The following is a 16,533-nucleotide window of genomic DNA, read 5'->3' on the forward strand; positions in this document are numbered from 1 at the left end:
AAAAATCTGAAATGATTATCATTGAAAAATTATTGTGTGTACAAAAAACGTTCTCACTACAGTAGAAATGAACCCTTAAAAGTCAGCTTCTTTTCCAGGACATTTTTGCTTCAAGAAAATCTGAATCATTACTGATTTCATGGCTGAATCAAAAGTCTTTAGCCAACTTCATTATGATCAAAGTCAAACCTAACAATCTGATATATAATTTTTCCTGCAACTCTTCGAGTTGTAGGACTAGTAGCAGGACGAAATTGTGTGGGGAAGAGGAAGAAGAAAAAATCCACAGTATAACAATAGTGGCTACAGCTATTGCTGTAGGGGCCAGTGCTCGGTGCAATTGCCCCGGGGACCTAATAATGCTCTGAAGAACAAGTTCAGCTCCAGCAGAGACACGTCTGCTCTAACAGGGACTCTAAAAGACAGAATCTGCAGCCTGAGGACACAACTGTGTATTACTGTGTCTGTGTAGCTCCACAGTGATACAAACCACCAACAAACCTGCACAAATACTCAGCAACCATGTGACTCAACCACAAAAACAACTTCTAAATGTGAACATTAATAATATAAACACTCTTTACTCAGTATAGAAGAGACTTAAAATAACCATTTTTCCCCCAGAATGCAACATGTACATGACACATATTGTAAATGAATCTGTTGTTTATTTGGAGAAGAGATGAGGAACCTCTTTTCCTGTTTTAATGTGGAGCAATAACATCTGATAACTTCACTATAACCTAAACAGCAGCTCTGTCTCCTCACAAATACATAATGAGAGGTAAATGTCACTCTTGTAATTGGGCCAATGTGGAAAATAAAGCTCTAATCAGCTTCACGGTGAGTTAAAGATTGTCATTGTAGATCGTTGTAGTTTAAATATTTTCCATCAGTTCAGAAATGAGTTTCCAGGACTTTGATATTTGAGTTTCCTCTGCTGTTGTAGAGATACTCTACTTATAGAAATGTGTCACATGTTCCTTTTTAAACCTGCAGAGGGAGGTCTATGCAAACTCTTCCTCTCTTATAAACACACCATCAGAAACTGAGAGCGTTTCTATATTTCTGAAACACTCAGGTCAGAAAGCTCTGAACTACAGTGTTCATCACAGAATGGACAATACAATTATCTGGAGTTTATTATTTGCAGTTGCTATTCATGGTGAGAAAATCAATGGTGCTTTTTAAATGTCCGACCTGTGATTTACAAGTTTGATGGATAATGATCAAAATGTTTCTACTTCCAGGAGTTTGGAGTGAGATCAAACTGGAGCAGTCTCCCTCTGAGGGGAAGAGACCTGGAGAGACAGTGAAGATGTCATGCATCATATCTGGTTATAGCATGACGAGCTATAATATTCACTGGATACGACAGAGGTCAGGGAAAGCTCTGGAGTGGATTGGGTGGATGAACACAGGTTCAAACTATCTATAGCTATCTACAGCAGCTCCTTTCAAAGCCGTTTCATCATGACTGAAGATGTTCCCAGCAGCACTCAGTACCTCGAGGTCAAGAGCCTGACAGCAGAAGATTCTGCTGTTTATTATTGTGCTCGAAGAGACACAGTGACTGAAGACAGTAGAGCAGCTGCACAAAAACCTCCACAGACAACAAACAGCAAAGTGATCTCAATGATATCTGAGTTTTCTCACCATAATCCAGTTAACATAATCTGTGGATCGTATACACTTTATATTAATGTGTTGTTTGAATTGTCTTTATGGTGTTACATTAGTCAGCCACAAAAGAAAGCATCAACACACTGCAAATTATTTGGTTCTTACCAACAGAAAAAAAAACAATTTACATTAAGAAGTGTTAGATTATTTATTTTGTTTTAAGAGTTAATGTCTTTATTACTTTTTTAGTGTTCAACATGCTTATTTCTAGATTTAACAATCTTAATCGAAGAAATCTTGTCTGGTGAAATTATCTGTCCATGCAGCAAGATCATTTCTCTCATATTTAGTGTGTTTATCTTGTTTTCATCTTGTTTTTAGACACCCCATTTTTGTCATGCAGTTATTCATGACTAACAAGGAACAAGGAAATGGTTTAAATATTTAATAACACTAGAACCGACAACAGGTGAAATTGACTTGTGGCTGCTTTTCATATGTACTAATATGTATTACATTGTTTCATTAAAATATTTTATCCATCAAGTCTTTGACTTTTCCTAAAAGTGCATTATGTAGCACTCCTGATTGTTCAAATTATCAAGATAAAGTCTTCTACTGTATGTAACAGAGCTTCATCATAAATCATAGGCTAACCTTTGCTGTGGACAAGAGAAACAGATTCATGAATACTTCTCAATGCTTTCAGTGAAGAAGAGTCAGGTGGTGGGGAGGCCTCACAACTGAAGAAATATAATATAAATATAATATATAAGCATTGTGACGGTCCCCGTCTAGTGTTGATGTGCTCTAGGGTTGACAGTTGTTTCTCCTATGTGCCCTTGAAGGTACCAATCAGCAGATTGCGGATTTGGAGCACCTGGTCCAGGCGCTCCTAAAAGGATAAAAACCCAGAGTCAACGTGGCTCTTTCTCTCTGGGCTGCATCCTACCAGCAGCACTTTCTCTTTGTTTGGTTTTTGCTTTGTTTCCACTTTCCAACATTTCCACTTCATATTGCTCACACATCCATATTTACATTACTGATGTTACTGACTTACACACTTCACATTTGTTCTTATCACATCGGTTGTTTAAGTTAATTTAATAAATGTATTAATTTCTAGACATCCTACAGTGTCCTGTTCCGTATTTGTCATAGCCTAGGAGCTGGGTTATGACAGCATATATTGGACATGAATCATGAATTTGTTTTGCTTTACAGAGATACATAGCACCATCTCATGGTTTTAATGAAGATGCTTAACTAATCAAACAGCTTTTATTTTTCATGATTATGCAAATTTGAATGCACATTTTTAAAAATGTATTCATATTCAAATTGACTGAAGACAGTTGAGCAGCTGCACAAAAACCTCTACAGACAACAAACTAAAGTGATCTCAATGATATCTGAGTTTTATCAACACGTGCAAAATCACGTTAATATATCCACATTAAATTTTAAATACTTTACTATGAAGTGAGTTTATTGTTCTCCTCATGATGTTACATCACTCAGAAAAAGACAGAGTCCCTTTAATTCTCACAACATTATCTAATCCTGAATTATATCTGATATTAGTACAAACAATGAATGTTTAAATGCTGTAAATAGAGAATAAACACACTGTCAGAAAGCTCATTAGATTTAATAGATTTATATAAATGTAAAAGCTCTCGTGCTAGCCTGGCTAACACCAGACTATTCTCAAATGAGGTCTAGTCTGGCAACGAGCAATGGATTTCTCCGTAGAGGAGGTGTGGTTTACGATCCTCCAGAGCCGTTTATTGGGCGCTTAGAATGTCTATCAAAAGCGTCTGTAGGTAGCTCTTAGCCAATCAGATCAGTTATACCAGATGACGTAGTAGAGCTACAGAAATGGATGTTTGTTGTGTGTGTGTCTGTGAGAGAGTGTTGTTTGCTCCTCCAGTTCTCGCTTTCTGCAAGATTATTTATTTTCACGCTTTATTCCCCCTCATGTCATTCAGCCACACACATCCACTGATTTTATGGGCAATAAACAAGCTGCTGCGGGTCTCTCGGCGGCTCCGCTGTCCCCCGGCTCGGAGCGAGATCACCCGCAGTGGGTCACCGCGGGTGATCTCGGCGCTAATCACCGGCGCTACCGGTGATCTGGCTACGAGCCGGGGAACAGCGGAGCCGCCGGGAGACCTTTCGCCTTTCAACTTTCGCTCTAAACTATTTAAAACACCATCTACAGCTAAAGAGAGTTTCGCGTCTGCAGCAGCCATGTTGGATCCGGAAAACTACAAGCTTCCAAGTGCCGAGTAGTACGCGTCAACGTCTTGCCATCCCTCCCCGCTCTGTGATTGGATCCCTAAAACAGGGCTAAGAAACCTCCCTGGTTGCCAGACCCTTTCGCAGTTCGAAATTAAATTCGAGCGCGCAAGGCAGTCTGGGTATACCCAGGCTACTCATGTGCTGCACTTTATGCTCAAAGTGACTGATGAGACAAAGAGTCATGATGTTATAATTCAAGACATTATTTTCCCAGTTTCATTAAATATTTCTAGTCCAGTGATTGCCTCCCTTTGAGGAGGAGTCAATGCAAAACTCAGATGTCTCCCACACAGCAAAATCGGGAGTGTTAATTCAACTCACAGGGAGTTAAATTTAACACTTTTTCTGAGTTTAGATAGTTCTCACGGATTCTGAGTCAAATTTACACTTTCAAAAGTGTTAATATTTTAACTCTTTAATAGTGTTAAATATTTGACACCCTTGGTGTTGTTTTATGACACCACATAAGTGCACTTTTAACTCCAAATTGTGTTATTCCTTTTCACTTTGGAGTGTTAATTTTTAACATACATCGTGTTATTTCATGACACATTAAAGTGTATTTTCAACACTAAAATTGTGTTATTCCCTTTCACTGTGAGTGTTAATTTTTAACATACATCGTGTTATTTCATGACACATTAAAGTGTATTTTCAACACTAAAATTGTGTTATTCCCTTTCACTGTGAGTGTTAATTTTTAACATACATCGTGTTATTTTATGACACATTAAAGTGTATTTTCAACACTAAAATCGTGTTATTTCCTTTCACTAATGTGATAATTAACATTCATTGTTTTGTTTTATGATACATTAAAAGTGTATTCTGTCTTTAGCCTAACATACATTTTTTTGTAGTCACCTGCAAGGCTACAGAAAGTTAACATACACAACACACTCTTTACTGTGACATCATAAGTTCAAATGTGTTGACCAGCAACAGTGATCAAGAAATAAAATAATTCAAACAAACATTTTATCTTTTTTAAAATTTATTCCAAAAATAAATAACTTCCCAGCACCATAGGAATTAGCACAATAATATGATCAGGCTTAAACATTTACAAAGAAAATAATGGCACAATATATTGGCTCTCATCTCCACCATAAGCACTTTGTAAGTCAAAGGGCTTATAAATCACAAGACTATCTGCTTTAACAACATCTTTGTCATTACTTTCAAACACTTTGTAAGCATGAAAATGTTCATTGAAATGGTCAACCACAAGCTTGTTTACAAGGAAGCAGATAACACAGTCAACAACAATTATTTTTTCTATTCTGCAAAACACAGGCATTTCATGTTCAATCTGACTGCAAATTATTAGTCCTGCCCTGTACTCTGTCCCACTGATTGTTACCCAGTTAGTTGCATGGATGTCTTGTGATACAGACTCAACCTGCAAAACTCGAGCCAACCCATCACCATAGTCCTCACTGTCCACATTAATGGATTTCATTGGTCCATATTCAATACATTTTGAATGTGAGGTCTCCCAATGACATGCAATAGATATTTGATGTTTTTTTGCAAGAGATTTTGTGATGTTTTTGAAGTTTTTAAGACTATTTTTGAAAACCCTGTGTTTTGCTTCAAATCTCATGCTCCACATATGTATTAGTGGTCCAATTTTTCGGATACAAGATGGATAGTGTATCATAAAGTGATGTTTCGGGATCAGGTTTCTATCAGGATACAGCTTTTTGAACAACTCATGATGTTCCATTATCAAATGCTTAAGAAGTACAGTCATGCCAAGTGTAACAGATGGAGAAAATATAATGTTGATTATCTGCAGTAAAAGCAGAAGCAAAAACCAGTTTTGGTTTCCTTCTGGCACAATGTCACCAAAAAGCAGAGGAATGTTTCTTACAAGACAAAGAGTCTGAATGGAATTGAGCCCTATATTATTGCCACTACTGTCCAAGTTAATCCTTGTAGGTCGATTTTTGCGCTCCACATACCCATAGTCAAAGGCATAAATTCTAGACAACAGATCAGGTTTCGACAAAACATTTTCTGAAAGATATTCCAACAGTAACTTCAACTCATACTGAGCCACGCCTTCAAGAATGTCATGCATAATGTCCAATGAAAAATTATGACAAACATGAAAGAACTGTAGGCTGTTAAGAGTCGAGTTCTTTTTTAAACCAAACACAGATAACTTCTGTGGGTCTGACTGCAACTCATTGCAGTGCATTTCAAAAAGTTCCTTTCCACGCAAGATTATCTTGGGGTCATCCTCATTGTAAACATTCTGGGCATCATGTTTATCAATCAAACATAAACGACAAAAATAACGTCCACTGAAAGATTCTGTAAATCCCAGAATTCCGTGCATCCCTAAGTTGTCCCCAGTTATCTGACATATAGTGCCATGGACTTTTTCAGCAGAAAATGGCAAATCAAGGCCAGAACTCTCAAGTGTTTTGATGTCATTAATCAGTGGCTCTAGAATAGTATTAAAGCCATATTTTTTCAAATCATCGGTGTGAAATAATGCAACCAAATGAATATTCATCAAGGCAGAGTTAAACTTTGGTGGCAGATTTCTGAGGACAAAATACAGAGCACCTATTTTGTGAACACCACGTTTTGAACCCAGTGGATTAGCAGTCTCGAAGTCATCATAGAACAACTGGATTTGTAAAGAATTCTGGTGTTTAGAGAACAATGGATGTGTCTTAAAATAACTTCCGTCACAAAAGTCTTCGTATCTGTCAGGTTTTGATATACAAGTTTCCCCAAGCAGTTTACAAATTTCAGCATTTCGGCACATGAATTTTATCGTTTCCAAAATTGGTATGTAAACAAATGTATCGTTCACTGGGACTTGATCATAAGTACCTGTTTGTTTATTTCGTCTTGTAGCAAATCGAATTCCTAGAAATCTTTCGACTGGCTCCACAACACCCCATTTCTTGTTGAAATAATTCAATCTTTTACTTTCAGTACTGAAGTTAAGAAATGGGTTTTCAAAAGTCTCCAGATCGTTTTCCAATGTCGCTCTTACAGGATTATCTTTAGGCACAGCAGACAGTACTTGCTGCTTAACCTGAGAGTGCAGTCCACTAGCAAGTTCTTCCAAATCACCAACAACTGATGAAACAACACTATTTGCTATGCCACTTCCTTGTAGTTTAGCAATAATTGAAGCACAAATATTTTCTGTATTTTCTTTGTTTCTTTGACCTGATCCATTGTCCTCAAAACACTCAGACTCTGGGTTCTGCATCACACTTGTTCCAGCAACTTGTGAGGTATCTTGGAGCATGTGGATATTAGTCTGAAATGACTCTGGCCTTGCTGCATCTCCACTTTGACAAGACTCCTTCTCATGAGAACTTATTAAATGTTTTTTGAAACCTGAATATGTTGAAAACTGACGCCTACAACGATCTTGTGCACAAACTAACTTAAACCTGGTGCTAGGATAAAAACTGTGGTCAAATCTTAGATGAGAGATCAAGGACTGGCAGGGAACATGCACAGCTTTACAAATGAAACACTTAAACATTTAAGTACTTTAGTTGAGGACTTTAGCACGAAACTCACAAACTCTGGGAGACTCATCTGTTGTTGCTACATCGATATTGTAGATTGTTGTTTGCACGAAGATGAAGAGCTGGCCCAGGTACTCATCGTACGACAGGTTGAACACATAGTGGGATTTAAACAGTTCATCAAATGCACCCACCGAGCTGGTGGCTTGGCAGGGGATGAGCTGTTTGTCCACAACAATGTAGAAAGTGTCAATCCTGTTCCTGGTTCGACCAACAGCAAGGATGTATGGTTGTCTACCATCCCTTCTCCGAAGGTGTTCATCCAAGCTGCAGCATGACTGAAAACAGAAAGATAACAACATCTTAGACTATCAAGTTTTCAACTGCTCACTTGGGTCTGTACACCAGAAAAGTTGAGTTGTTAAACAAGCCAGGACAAATTAAAAAACCAAAAGTAATTTCAAATTGAATTTGTACATATAAAATACTGGCTGACTGCATTAAAAAAAACATGCATACCTTGTGAAAGTGCAACATTTTGTCCACTGCATCACTGGGGCTCATCTTGGTCCTCTTCCGTCCAGCTGTGGGTGGCAGGAGATGGAGGAGCAGCAGCAGAGAAGCCATGTCACTGTCCCAGGCTATCAGGAGGAAAATGAGGTTAAACAAGCCATTAGTATCAAGTCAGAATGCACAATGTAAACAGCACTTGCTGTTAAAAATAGGAATAAAAATTAAATCATAGCGATTAGCTTACTGGTGTCATCTTTCTCTGTCAGTTTCTCAGCAGCTTTTAGAAGTCGGCACAGCTCAATTGACTGAGTCAGGTGTTTGGCCTCATTGATAACCTTGGGCCTGAAAGTTGTGTCCCACTTCTCAAGCATCTTGGAGGCTGTTTCAGCTCCAAACAGCAGAAGGAAGTCTTGATTCAGCTGTTGATCATATAAGCATATAAATACACACACAAAAAAGGTCAGATTATTGTACTTACATTCAAGCAACAAAACAATGAAGTGTAAATAAATGAAATGGACAACTCACCAGCCCTTTGACATCTAAAAACCGTGGAAATGTTTTAAAGACATCTGTGGTTCTCTGTGGGTCATGCACTAGGTCTTGGCGATATTGAAAGGTCACCTTCATCTTCTGAAACACACTTGCTTCATCCTGAGAGTGAATGAGAAATGATATGGCTTCCCTACAGGCATCTGCATCAAGCTGCTCAGGCAAAGCGGCTGCCAATCTTCGGCGCTTCGGTCCTTGTGCTTGAGCCACTGTAGCTGTCTTGGCTGGTCTTTTTACAGTTTTCCTGGACATAGTCTTAAGGCGCCATGCTAAATATCCAGTGCCTTTCTCCACATCATAGAAGTGCTCCTGTTAAGACAATTATAAAACATCATTACAAAAGTCTCATCATTAATTGATTTAACAAAAAATGTGTTAACAGTATTAATAAAAGGATAATCACTTTAAAGTAGGTATGCCATTTTCTAATTCATGTGTAGTATCCTATTGACCAAATTCATTCCATTCTGCAAGACAGAGCATTTGCTGTCATTTTGTATCCTAATAACAATCTTTATGGCATAGTTGAACTTTGCTGCACATTCAAGTTTGAACTATTGTTAGACATAGGTGGTGTCAATTTTTTTTTTTTTTTTGTCATTTTAACTGAAATTCCAAATACACTGTCAATAAAACTTTTTAAACTTACATAGCCTTTTGGAGAAAAGGGATCCTTTAGTGAAGGAAAGAGTGTTATGATTCCCAGGGCATACTTCTCCTTATGTTTACGGGAAGGCATCCTCCTTTAGAAACAACATTCCACATCAGCTAATATCAAATCCCAATAGATGTTATCTGATGATACCGCTCATATAAACAGGTAAAGACCATATTCTTAAAATACAAAAACATACGACTGAAAAATGCCCCACTTGTTATGTTAATTCAATGCAATGTATTTTGAAAATTCATTATAATCTTTCTTAATATAATGTTTACAATCAAGCAATTCACAAGACTCACCCATGGCTCTCAGTCATATGGCTAGCCAATATGTTGACAAGCTGTCTCCGGGTGCGGTGAGTGAGTGACTTTTCTGCCTTGTACTCTTCGATGACATCCTCACCCCCAGGTTTGCCAAGCAAGGCATTTTTTACCATATAAGAGTAAGAAAAAATAAAGTTTTCAGTGTACAAATCAGTCTCAGGATAAAATCATTTTAACTATTTACCACAAGATTAAGAGTAATAGTTAAAATCACTGGTTCAGGAGGGTTTCTCACACACAAAAATGGATCAGCAATTTCAACAACAAAAAAATCTAACCAATTATTAAACCGATTATGCAAGTGCGATATGATTTGTGATGAAACAAAGTTGTTTGTTATCTGCCTTAGATTACTAAGTAGAGAGCTATTAGCCAAACCCAATCACTCTAAATGTCACAAATACTCTGATGGGAAACTCATTTAGTATGATAATTTATGATGGTAAACAATGTAAATTTCATATGCTGTCCTTGAGTACCTCTTTTGCAGCCTCTGATTCTGAAACCTCTGTGGTAGGCCTGGGTATGACTTCAGAGCTGGATGTACGTCTGCCTATAGGAATGCCTCTTTCTATTCGACTAGAGTGGTCATTGTCATTTGAAGAAAGTGATGTGTTGGTATCCGTGAGGTAGGACGATGTTGAATGATCTGGAGGATAGAAGTCTAAAAGAAATAAAACATGTGACATGCCTGAAAATGTAGCATTTGGTAGTTGCCCAGACACTGGTTAAAAATCAAACCTCATCTTACATTTTTGAACTGTTTTTGCAATTAGATATGGATCTTTCTTTTAAATATAATTTTTGATAATCTACTTTGTTATAGTAGTCAAGCACAGACATGTGATCTCCACTGATATTTGTGAAGCAGAAAAACCCTGAACATTGATTACAACTGATTTTATAATGAGACATACCTTCCTCTGAAATGCCATCTTGTGTTGCCGGGCTCGGATCAATCTGTATCTGAAGAAAGATGTCTTGCTCCTGTGGCTGAGCTGGATAGTTAATAGATGTCATTTGATCAGAATCAGGTTACAACACACTTTTTCAAATATAAGATGGAATAAAGAATACCGTTTGATTATAAAGGATTACACTATAGTCTATTAAACACAGCTATTATCAAGAAATGAAATAGTATAATCATAGACTTATGCCAGATGTTTTTTTTTCCATACCAATTGATTTGGCCAATTCTAAATGATGATTATGTTCTTATGATTATCAAAGTAAGTTATTCCTCACTTTTCACTGATGGTGACTTAACCAATATCTGATTTTTTAGCGATTTATGGATAACAGAGAAATGTACCTACCAGCATCAGTAATTCTGTCACATTCTGTCAGGCATAAATCTGGACTGGCCTCTATCAGTTCAGAAAAGATGTCTTCCTCAACTACTGTGTTGGTTTCATCAAAAGCATCAAGTTCAGTAGCATCAGGAAGCCCAAACTTGTATTTGACTGTAGGAAGATGATCATTAAAACAGATTTAAAAAATACATGATGCTGATCTTAAGGTGCAGTAAGTGGTTTGCATTTGTGAAAATAAATGTTCAATAGCTCTACTTTATTTTAGTAATTACCAACACCACTGTGAACAATCCAAAAAGCATTTTTTTGGCAAACTGTTACCCAAAGTGAAAACCAAAATAGCCATAAATCCTTGTGTTTATTTGTTGTGAGAGCAACTTTGAGATGGCTACTTACCTTGAGCAATGAAATCCGAAAAGGTGAACCCTGACTCTAATCGGATGTACTTCTTGGTATTCTGGTACTTCACCTTGAGCAACATTGCCACATCTTGAGACTGCACCTTGTAGAATAAGTGGAGAAATGTGGCTGTTAAACTTCATCAGGTGCAAGGAATTCATTTTTAGACTGAGATGGACCCAATGTGGTCCCTGTAGTTAAGTGATGCAACAAACAGCACTCAAAACAAACAAACCTAGTCTCTTTTATGAATTTTAACGTGCTTTAACGTTCAAAACACAGCAGGCGTTAAATGACGTCATCGCCTAATTTGCATAATTAGCCATGTGCATGTAATTGTAGTAGTCGCTGTAGTAGAGAGGAATAACGTCATGGGAGAGAGAAAAAGACTAAAAAAAACACAGTAAATATTTTTAGAACTGTAAATGCTCTTTGGTCACAATTCCAACCCTCCTCCACTATCCGGCCTTGAGACCGGAAAAAGTGACCCAAAAGAGACAGACTGTAAACCAGCCAGCGGCGACTTCGCTGCTCCGGCTCTGCCCGCAGCTGGTAGAGACTCATGCGGGACGACTGGGCACCGTGTGAGTGCTTTGGCACGGGCCGCCGGCAGCCCCCGCGGCTCGTTAAGAAGAGTGGGAACGAGTCTCCAAAAGTCTCTAACAACACCAGAAAAAGTCGCTAGATTTGTCGCTAGTCGCTTTTTTGAAAAAGAATTGCCAGAGGGCTCTGAAAAGTCGCTAAATATAGCGACGAAGTCGCTATGTTTGAGCCTGATTATACGGAGATGAAACTACGACAATGGCGACGCCACCACCCCTCCCCCACATTGTTGCGCAGTTTAAAATTTGACTAAACACTCATCATCAATTGACTAAAAAGACGTTACTTAATCCACCTCAGGTACCTTAGTACATTTAAACACATTTATTTTAGCTTAAAACTTGATATTTGGCCGGATAAATAAGTTGCCACTCAATTTTGAATTAAGCAACCACTTATTGCGAGCTAACGTTAGTAATTAACAGCTTGCCTCAACCAGCGTTAATTGACAATTCAGTCGCTTCACACCGCATGGTATGTTATCACGACTTCATACAGCAATTACCATCCTGTAGAAGTAAATATATTCGGTTCTTACCTTGTTTAAGCCGTAAAATCCACACAGGTTCTTTGCCGTCTTCTCCTCTCACCAACCGACGTTAAGTGAAAAAGGCGCGCACGTCCAAACCGGATGTTGTGTTCAACTCGAACTGAGGTTAATCTAACTCCGGTGTCAGGTGGTAACATGTGACTTGCTTGATTGACAACGCTGGTAGAGCTTTTTGTTCACTACAAGTGTTAAAACAACTCCAAAATTAACACCCACCAACTCAAAATGATTAACACTGAAAAAACAACACTACAGATTTTGCTGTGCACCTCTACTTATCTGACTGCAGAGAGGAGGACAGAGGACAGTGGACACACAGTTTAACATGATGGACTATAGGACAGGACTGCTGCTTCTAACTGTCTGCTGGGCAGGTGGACAGTTTCTCAGATATTAATAATACGTTTCTTCTATTAGTGTCACCCGCTTATTTCACTCAATGTTTTTTGTTCTATTCACAGGTGTTGATGGTCAGACTCTGACAGAATCTGAACCAGCAGATAAAAGTCCTGGAGGATCTCACAGATTGACCTGTACAGCCTCTGGACTTGACATTAGTCGCTCTTGGATGGCCTGGATCAGACAGGCTCCTGGAAAAGGACTGGAGTGGGTTGCAACTATTGAATATGATAGTGATCGTATCTACTACTCTCAGTCAGTCAGAGGGCGGTTTACCATCTCCAGAGACAACAACAGACAGCAGCTGTATCTGCAGATGAACAGTCTGAAGACTGAAGATTCTGCTGTTTATTATTGTGCTCGAGACTCACAGTGACTGGAGTTGGTTGAGCAGCTGTACAAAAACCTACAGTCCTCATTCTTACTGGCTGTTTGAGTCAAAGCATGTCATATTTATATAGTATTTATATGATATACATAAACACATTTTTATAATTAATAAATGACTCTCTCTGCATTACACACATTATTAAGAATATTCCCTGAGAAATACTACCGTATTTTCCGCACTGTAAGGCGCACCGGAGTATAAGCCACAACACCTAAATTGAATGATGTGTACATATATAAGCCGCACTGGACTATAAGCTGCAGGTGTTTTAATGTTTAATTACGTATATGTAAGGGTTCGTGCACAGAGGCGATTGTCGGGAAAGAGATGGCTGTTTGAGCTTGTTACCATTTAGTGCAATACTAGCTACAGAACATATACTGTGTTGTGTAAACTTTACTGTATCACATAGCGTTTCAGACACAAACTTTTCAACTTTCAAACTTAAACGGTGCGCTCCCAGCGCACATACCGGCAGTGATCTACAGCAGTGGTTTTCAACCAGTGGTCCTTGAGGGAGTGCGAGGGGTTCCCCAGCAAAATGAGTTACCGGTAATAGCATCACAATCATTTAACCACTTAACTTTGGCTATTTTTGAAAAACCTTGAAAAAGTGTGCACATCTTTGAATATTTATTTACATTATAGCCTATAGTAGTACCATAACAAAAAAAACAAACAAAGCTTACAACGCTTGACGAGGCAATATCAATGGCTAAATTAAACGTGTTTTTTTATAAGTGCAAAATAAAGTGCCTGTAACACGACAGTAAGCGTGTAAGCCTAAAGTTGCAGCAACGCGGCTTCTTAAAATATACGGTAATCAGCCTACCAGAAAAGTCATTAATCCTCGTCTTCATCTTTTAGGCTAAGGTGCAGTCCACTGCTGTAACCAGAAAAGTCAAGTCATTAATCCTCTTCTCCGTCTTCTTCCTGCGTATTAAAACCACCAAAGTCCTCATCTTCAGAGTCGGAAACGAACAGGCTATGGGTGGCTTCGTCAGCCACTCTCCTCTTTCTTTCATTGTCGCTCTCAAAAAAAACCCAACAAACTCCTCTTCGTCACTGTCGGAATCGAACAGCCTCTGAAGGGCCTCAGCTGTGCCGGCGTCCCCCTCTTCATCACGCAGCAGTCCAGCCTTTCGGAACCCGTTAATGATCGTGGATGTTTTGACACTCCTCCACGATATCAGGATCCACTCGCAAACTTGAGCGAAAGTTGCTTTTCGCATCTCCCACTGAACACGTAGTGCCACTTTGAACGCACGATTGACACTGATGTCGAGTGGCTGCAGATGCCTCGTTGTGCCCCCAGGAATCACAGCTGGAATCGAGTTTGTGCTCCTGATGGCTGCTTTCACATAATCCGTTATATGGGCCCTCATGCTGTCCAAAACGAGCAAAGCTTTTTTTTGGCGAAAGAATCCTCCAGGGCGCTTGACGTAGCACTCATTCAGCCACTCATTCATTACGCTTGAGGAGATGCCGTTCAGGATCTTTTCTTTTGGCATTGTAATCCGCTTAAAAATCACCATTGGCGGAAGCTTTAATCCAGATGCTGTGCAGCCAAGAACACAAGTGAAATTCGTTCTCTCGTGGCCAGTGGTTCTCAACGTGATGGACGATTCACCCTTCTTGTTAACAGTCCTAGTGAGAGGCAGGTCAAACGTCAAAGGCACTTCATCCATATTCATGATCTGGTCCGGTCCGATGGAATATTCCTCTGTCTTTCTTTGTGTGAATTCGCCGAAGTTTGTTATTTATTCCTGGTAGTCGGGAGGGAGTTGCTGACACACCAGTCGTCCACGCCCTGATGGACAGTCCCTTTCGTCTCATAAATCTGAAACACCAGGATGGTCCACCTCTAAAATTTTCATTTCGGTGGCGACTGTTCTGGCTTTCAGTCGGATCTGCACGGTGGAAACACCTCGGCCGTCTGCTCTCTGTGTGTTCACCCAATCTTCAAGAAAGTCTTCAAGTTTTGGCCATCTGCTTTTATTACCTCTGAAAGCCTTTTTTGACTTTTTGCATCTCCAACGTCTCACCATTGACTCATTGATGCCAAGGCTAAGTGCAGCAGCTCTATTTCCTTCTTTTACATCCAGATTGACTGTCTTTAACTTAAAAGCTGCATCATATGCATTTCTACGTTTGTTTTCCATAATGAGGGTTTGCGCATGAAAACTTCCTTTGCACAAACTGTCTCGCTCTCGTAATGTCGGTCTTGCTCTCGTTCTGTCTCTCATACCACTCTCGGTTTCAATTTTACGCGCTACCTGTTTCACTCTTTTCTGGCGCCCTGCCAGATTGGCTCGGGGTCCTTCGTCTGCTGCTGATTACGTCACACAAAACGCTGCGGCAAGGCGACTCTGACAAACTAAGTAGCTTTCGACACAAATACACACATAAGTAAAAAATAGCTTACAAGTGTATGAATATATATGTACACATACACATACATACATACAAATATGTGACGCGCTCCATTGAAATGAGTCGGAAGTCGCAACTGCCCGTTCTTGTAAAAACACGTTTAAACATGAAAAAAGTGATTTTGGGCTGTTTTGGGGTTTTATGCGTTTCTGAATAAATAAAGTCTCAGCTTTAAGACAATGTTAACATTAATATGAAATTCAAATGATAAGTATAGTTTTTAAGCTCTGAAACGTAACGTTGTCAGAAAATGTTTTCTCGGCACACAGCTGTTTACAGACTGGCTGGATGTCGTGGTTCAGATAGTGGTGAAGATCGCTGGCTTAACTAGATGGATTAATGTGAGGGGAACATTGCAAAACTTTTCTATTTAATCAGAGATAGAGGTGCTACATGTGTTGATAACTGGACAGAGTTAATTATGGACTTTTTCACCGCACCGGTAGGTGAGGAGAGAGAGAGACAGCGGGACCTCCGACTAGGACGCGGACGGTCCGGCTAACGTTAGCCGAGATAATGCCAGAGAGATTGAGTTGGAGGAAGATGAGGAGGAAGATATTGCGCTCATGGATGAGCCGATGGTAGCATACAATGTCTCTGACTGTAGTTATCTAAACGAGGACAATGTTAAAGAGACTGCGATAGCTTGGGAGTACAAGTGGAGCTGCAAACTTCACAACAGCGGGCCTGCTAGCTGCTGTTCACCGGAGGAGACGTGAGAAGATGCGACCTAGTTAAAGAGATGACTGATGGTAAGTGCTTATACTTTATCTACACGATCCTCTTTTTCTCTGTTAGTAAGGGCTAATAAAATCACTAGAGCAGGCTAAGAAAGCAGCTAATAATGCTTGATAACTACACTACACTGTGTGTAACGTTAGCCCAGGTGTGGGTGTGTCAGGTGTCTACTGTCTCCTATACATTACATTTATTAACATAATGAGGAAAATCAGT

At 39.3% G+C, this 16,533-nt stretch overlaps 1 protein-coding gene and 1 gene segment (V, D, J or C); one reads left to right on the forward strand and one right to left on the reverse strand.

Moving 5' to 3' along the window:
* Positions 1-7,459: 7,459 nt before the first annotated feature.
* LOC131982835 (uncharacterized) lies at positions 7,460-12,589 on the reverse strand. 2 transcript variants are annotated; one of them, XM_059347467.1, is made up of 10 exons: positions 12,345-12,589; positions 11,201-11,300; positions 10,808-10,954; positions 10,406-10,486; positions 9,465-10,152; positions 9,151-9,244; positions 8,478-8,810; positions 8,194-8,368; positions 7,956-8,077; positions 7,460-7,774 (listed from the first exon to the last, which is right to left on the reverse strand). In XM_059347467.1, exons 5-10 carry the CDS (start codon positions 9,599-9,601, stop codon positions 7,460-7,462), a joined length of 1,176 nt encoding a protein of 391 aa, XP_059203450.1. In that variant the 5' UTR covers positions 9,602-10,152; positions 10,406-10,486; positions 10,808-10,954; positions 11,201-11,300; positions 12,345-12,589. The 2 variants fall into 2 exon arrangements, with proteins under 2 accessions (XP_059203450.1, XP_059203449.1); XM_059347466.1 differs by having other exon boundaries at positions 11,201-11,306.
* Positions 12,590-12,681: 92 nt separating this feature from the next.
* On the forward strand, positions 12,682-13,223 carry LOC131982842 (immunoglobulin heavy variable 3-7-like). The segment is given in 2 exon segments: positions 12,682-12,730; positions 12,818-13,223. Coding segments are annotated over 2 exon segments (363 nt in total).
* The last annotated feature ends 3,310 nt before the right edge of the window (positions 13,224-16,533 follow it).

The sequence above is a fragment of the Centropristis striata genome, chromosome 13 (assembly GCF_030273125.1).
Source record: "Centropristis striata isolate RG_2023a ecotype Rhode Island chromosome 13, C.striata_1.0, whole genome shotgun sequence".
NCBI lineage: Eukaryota > Metazoa > Chordata > Actinopteri > Perciformes > Serranidae > Centropristis > Centropristis striata.